The 6,221-nt window shown below is 40.4% G+C and overlaps 1 protein-coding gene across 1 annotated transcript in view; it reads left to right on the top strand. All coding sequences in view use genetic code 11, as the record gives it.

The window, feature by feature from the left end:
- Positions 1-4,248, top strand: part of EGR_09525 (Aromatic-L-amino-acid decarboxylase) — a gene marked incomplete at both ends in the record, with an annotated part of 6,062 nt that extends 1,814 nt beyond the window's left edge. Inside the window, 8 exons of the mRNA XM_024498774.1 lie at positions 775-888; positions 1,127-1,369; positions 2,480-2,641; positions 2,743-2,810; positions 3,258-3,312; positions 3,711-3,809; positions 3,855-3,956; positions 3,991-4,248. Coding sequence (XP_024346826.1) covers positions 775-888; positions 1,127-1,369; positions 2,480-2,641; positions 2,743-2,810; positions 3,258-3,312; positions 3,711-3,809; positions 3,855-3,956; positions 3,991-4,248 — 1,101 coding nt within the window. The remainder of the gene's footprint in view (positions 1-774; positions 889-1,126; positions 1,370-2,479; positions 2,642-2,742; positions 2,811-3,257; positions 3,313-3,710; positions 3,810-3,854; positions 3,957-3,990) is intronic.
- Between the last annotated feature and the right edge of the window lie 1,973 nt (positions 4,249-6,221).

Genomic DNA, 6,221 nt, shown 5'->3' with positions numbered 1-6,221 from the left:
CTTGACATGGCGGTTTGGCAGGTGAAGTTTGCTTCGCTCACATTCTCACTCTTACCTAATAGAATCGAAGTGTGAGTTGAAGATGTGTGCGTTTGTTTAACGAAGGTGCCAAGACACAAAAGCCATTTCGCATCCCAAGTCTGTCACTCAGTCAGTCAATCCGTCTGTCGGCATGTAATCCACTGCATGGTGTGTAATTACCCAGTTGCCTACTAGCTTTCACGATTTCACCTTCCCAGTTTCTGCAAACGTAAATGAATTCTTCCATCACTCTCAGTGTTGAATATTACTGAAAGTTGCTCTCCATCAAGTATCTTAAGCAATAATTCTTCACAATTGAGGAAGTGGGGTTTTCCTCATCGTAATGCGTCTGCCGTCGCATACCCCATCTCCTCCTAGCGATATGCAACAACGGTACGAGCAGCTAATTTTTTTCATTTTTGGTTGTCAGTTTAACTCATTTTATTAAACAATGAAGCTCAAATCGCTTCCTTTGGGCTCAACCACTACTTTCTGCTATGGAGGTTCTAAATGAAAGGAAGTTGGTCTAGGCGAGCGCGCTAAAGCCCATCAAGCCGGTAGACTGATGCATGTAAACAATCACATGCATTTAACAATTGTAACGTTCTATGCCAAAACCGCGCCCATTTCTTTGCTAATCTAATGGTATCTAACCGTATCTTTAAAGTACATTGTAGTAAGTAGTTGCCGAGCTTCTTTTATTTTAGTAGTGTCCATAAGTTCTGCCATTTTTCCTACTTTTTTTCACATTAGACCACCTGTAGTGAGCAGGCCGTTGTGACAATGATGGCAGCTCGTAACAAGGCGATTGAAAAGTACATTGCGGATCATCCGGGAGCCACAAATTACAAGGCTATGTCGAAACTTGTTTGTTACGGATCGGTTCTGGCAAGTGCAATGACCTTCTCCATTCACGTGCACAACGTTCAAGTTGCCTTAGAATAAGTTATCAAGTGTATGAGGCTGTAGAGAGTTGTTTTATCGTCAACGTAGAAATGGTCATGATTCTAACTATTATTCTTCTTTTATTAATTTATTATGTAGCCAGTGAATGCGTTAATTTACACTCTCGCTAGTAAGTAATTGCTTAGTCTTCCCATTCAAGGCGCACTGTTCCATTGAAAGAGCAGGTCTCCTGAATCTTCTCCCTTTTCGGAGCCTTCCAGTGAACGAGAAGTTCCAGCTCACAGGAGAAACACTTGAATCAGCCATTGTGGAAGATATCGCCATGGGAAAAGTCCCTTTCTACGTATGTCTTTCATCTACTTTAACACGAGCCCGGAAATCGGACATTAAGGAAAGTGGCATTGACGAGTTCCTCCTAACACCATCTAGTGTGCGTGTGTGTGTAGGTCTCTCAGACAGAAACTATTAGGCAAATAAGATTGATTATTATTTTGCAATGAAGATACTATCGCTTTCTCAGTTAAGCTCGATGTGCCCCCTTGTCACAGCGTGCCTCATTAAAGGGGGATTAGAGTGCTCCATTAAAATCTTCACGCGATTACGCATTTTGGGAAAAGAAGCTACTTTGCAAATGCTGATCTTGATGTTGCGCCAGGTTAAAAAGAATTACTGTAGAACGAGGCTTGTAGGTCTCCTCTTCCCTGTTCCTCATACTCTTGGAACACCCAGGTTGGTTTGATTTTGACATGTTTATTAGGGCAAGTAAATGGGAAAAATAGTACAGAGTTTAGAGAGGTGTGGACATGTAACCACTCTCCGGCTTTCAAGACGTCGACCCTACCGCCACGAGATTCGATTCGTAGCCCTGCTTCCTCTCTGAAAGGAACATTGAAACAACAAGTATTACATTACGCCTTCGCTAAAACAAGCTAATGGCCCTGTATCCATGAGGGTTTGGAATTCTCTAGTCCACTCTGTAGTATCAGTTGGGAGCCCTCAGTCCTTCTGAAGTGCAAAAATGGGTAATTTTGTAATTACAAATAACACCTGACCTTTCGCTTTTTTGAAGCACACTTTTTGACTGCTTTTTGTAATCTAATGATTGAAGGGAACCTCATCTACATGGAACTAGCCCCCCAAGTCTTTTGTTTAGCTATTTAGCCTATGATATCTATTCTGTCCATTTTATATTCTAAATTGTTTTGAAAGCTATGAGAATATTAACGTAACTAGGTAGTACTTCTTGTTCTTGAGTGGTTTCCGCCCGTACCCATACGTTTCATCTTAAGTCTCTTGTGTTTCTATTCGTTTGAGATTAAATAGGCCATATTTTGCAGGAATACAACTTCTTGTGCTATTTACCGATGTGAAATTCACTTTTCCTCCTTTTATAGGGTTTCAAATTGTCTGTAATCCAACTGGAAGTTGAAATGGATCATTTAAAGGACATCACGCTATTAATTTTACGCTTCAGTCCCCGCAACAAAAGCCTATCTTTTTACAGTAATTTTGAGTGAACACCTACTTTTATTTACCATCTGTCTTCTTTTAGTGTGCTGCCACATTGGGAACAACAAGCTGTTGCAGTTTTGATCGGTTGGAAGAGATTGGCCCAATCTGCAAGAAATATGGCCTGTGGCTTCACGTAGACGCCGCGTACGCGGGATCTGCTTTCATTTGTCCGGAACTTCGACGTTATCTTCGAGGAGTTGAGGTAGGAGAGTTAACCAAAATGCGACTTTTAATTTCGCTATGCGATCACGAAGTCTTATTGATAATTTCAGGTATCAGTGTATACATTTCTTGCTTTTCTAGTATACATCTTCCTTCGCATTCAATCCTCACAAGTGGCTCCTAACCAACTTTGATTGTTCCGTCGTGTGGTAAGATAGTCTCTTCACAATGTTGTGGTTAACATTGAAGAAATCCTAATGGATGAGATTGGGGTCTATCCACCTGACGAACCGAGCCAGCCTCGGTTTTATGGATATAGGAGCTGCAGTCTCGTCGTGCCTGTCATTTAGCACCCAGAAAATGTGAAGTATACACCTGGGGAGGATAATATTTGTAAATGGCTTCAACAGACAGTTTAATTTTGCTGATAAAGTACTTAGAGAGAGGTACATCGTGCTATGGAGGATTCTCTCTCGTTATGGAGAGCGATTAACTTGGCAAAAACTACTGAAAAGTCAGCCAAATTGTGATTATATAAACAAACATCTACCTGAATTTGTAAAAGGTAAAATAATTGAACTCTCTAGGCGCACTTAATTTGATTGTTTTCATGACCTTAGGTATAGGGACGTCAAGAGTGTGGCAAGTACATTCAGTACCGATGCTCAATACCTGAAATACGATGAAGTAGGCAAGATGCCCGACTATCGGGTAGGCGAGCACTTTGTCTTTCTGTTTGAGTAACTTCATAACTAATTATTATAAATTTACAAATGGAATGCCCTAATTTTGTTTGGAACGAGTAGTGCATCCAAATTCCGAGTTATTACCGATAATGAGGAAGACGAAAGGCGAAATTGGACTTCCAGCGGTCTTTTTTGAGAGGTTCCACTTATTCATACAATTCCTGTGAATATCTGCCAATTAAACTTCATTGTATTTTTATTTGTGTTTTTTGGAAATAAACTCATACTGAGGAAGAGGACTTAATCGCAAATTCGGTAATTCAAAGAAATTAAACATAACAAGATGTAAACTATGCAAAGATTAGACGTAAGCCAACCTGCCCTCCTTATTTTATTATTTATTTTTCCTTTTCTGCCTTCCAGAATTGGCAATTATCATTTGGACGCAAATTTCGATCAATCAAACTCTGGTTCGTGATTCGAAAATTCGGTGTAGGCGGATTGCAAGGTTACATCCGTCAGGTAAATAACCACATATATTCATTTATTTCTCATCTTTTTTTGCAGCACATTCGAATGGCTAAGTATTTGGAGTCACTTATCAGAACGGATCCCCGATTTGAAATTATTTGTGGTGTTGTACTCGGTCTCGTCTGCTTCCGTATTAAGGTATGTTGCATTTTCATTTGTTACGAAGTCTTAGAATAACAATGAGATGACAAAAGAACTATACAAGATGATTGAGGAGGATGGCCGCATTCATCTGGTAACATCCAAAATCACGGGCCCAGACATGAAGGAGATATTTTTCATTCGGATAGCCATTGTGTACCTCTTCACGGATGAGGAAACCTGCAGCTTTGCCTATAATGTCATCTGTGAAATTGCTGACAAATTAATGGGTAGTTATCAAAACAAACCGGCAAATGGCCAAATAAGGTACGAGAATGTATCCAAGTAGAACTTCTTGAACTTCCCCTCACCTTACTTCTTCATCATCATTATTATCACCATTATTGGTTGGAGTAGTAACAGTGTCATGCTTTTACCGTCATCTTCTCTCGATGCAAAATGATTGTGTTTGTTGTCTGGTAATTAAAATAAATCTTTCATTGTGGCTATACTTTCATTAAATATACTACTGATGTAAGTAAATGGACACAGTGGAGGACTTGAGTGTGCCCGTGAAGGGCCAGTAGGCCGCAGGTAGGACCTTGAGGTCATGGCATCAAGTCGTTAAGTGGAGGAGGGCAGGTTGTTGTCTTTACAATTAAGATCATCCTTCTGTTAAGATGTGATAATTGCTATGGATAAAATCCACCATTAAAATATGTGCTGCAGTTTTTTATCTGGCATAAACTTGATTTATTTACTATCGAATAGAATAAGTCAAGGCGGTAAATAATGAGTAACGGGATTGATAAGCTTTTCAGTTTGTTCACATGCCTTTAATACTTATCTTGCGTGTAAATCTTACTAACGCATTACTGAATGCTTTCTACAATTTCCTACAAAGAGAGTGACAGGCAAATTTGATTCGGAATTTATACCGCGTCTCCAGGCGGCCCCTCATTCAATCGTCATAAAAGGTCCTCAAAATTGTTGCGTTCTGTTTCAGTGAGTCGGTGGAACTCACCTAGGTTTAGGTGGTTTGTTTCATCTTACGGGTCCTTCCCTACTCCACTCTGCCACCAAATACAGATTCACCACAGTGTTTCAAAATACTCGTCCTTCTGCTTATTTCTCACTGAAGTTCTAAGCACCAATCGCCGTATTTTACAATAACTTCGCAAATGCTAACCACCATGTCTTATCAGCGAGCGTAATTGGAAGTCGCAAAGACGGAGAGAAATCTGGTGATACAGGATGCTTAATTAAGGTGGCGAGTAGTTTAGAAACACTAGATGAATCCATGCTGATGCACATTTGCATATGTAACGTTTTGCTTCTGGAAATAAGCAAAAAAAAAAAAACAAACCTATCCACAACCACCACCACTTCCATTTCCCAACTTTGTATTCTATTTCACGTGTTCATGTGATTGATTGTCTGGCTGATGCCAAAAGGCGATTATTTGACACCCGGTGAAGTGTCACCAGAGGCTTTGCGGTATGAGACATTGCTTGTGAGAACAGGAATAGGTATGTATGTTTCTTTTTTAAATGTTTTGCTAGTGCACAGAGAGCTGTGACTGTATGGTCCTCAACACGGAATTTGTTCAATTTCTGCATGGGTAGGTTCCATCGTGTCCAGAGCGATTTTTGCCATAATTTTGACCAGTTTAAGTTGCACCGCAGTCTAACCACTCTTCTTGCTCCCTTTCCCCATCAATCCATCCCATATTTTCCACCGTTGCTGAGGTAGAGACTTCACCAGGCTTTAGTTGTTGGAACTAATTCACGCAAAGTTAAAAATGCTTCCATGCAGTACTACCCAATCACTTCCGAAACCAGTTTTCGAATATGGATACGCATTTCTGGAATTGGGCAACAGTCTACACGTCGATTCATTAGTCAGACCTTTCATTGACACTCAGACAGGTTTCGACTCTGCTACAATACTCTTATGAGGGTGACACAACTAGAAAAATCAACCATGAACTAGGCAGGGAATGCGTCAAAGATGATAAACAATCTACCAGCCAAACACACGCTAGTCATCTGCAATGTTTTGAACTTCATCTTAGCCAGTCAGTGAAGTACTGGGACCTCGCATAAAATGCATCGCTCTGCTCAACCCGACCCGAAAAGGAAGCATGCTTATGTGTATCTGGAGAAAAAAAAACATTAGTGAGAAAAGAGAGTGGAAGCCCTATACCAAAAATAACCTCAAAGGAATATTTACACACACAAATCAAAAAAGTGAAAGGGTCAAAGTGGAATCACAAGTTGCTGAGCCATTGCAGCCACCACATTCCTATGCCTCCTCCACCCT

The sequence above is a fragment of the Echinococcus granulosus genome (genome assembly GCF_000524195.1).
Source record: "Echinococcus granulosus chromosome Unknown EG_S00151, whole genome shotgun sequence".
NCBI lineage: Eukaryota > Metazoa > Platyhelminthes > Cestoda > Cyclophyllidea > Taeniidae > Echinococcus > Echinococcus granulosus.
Note: the sequence above shows the minus strand (reverse complement) of the source record. Positions and strands in the feature narration are given on the sequence as shown.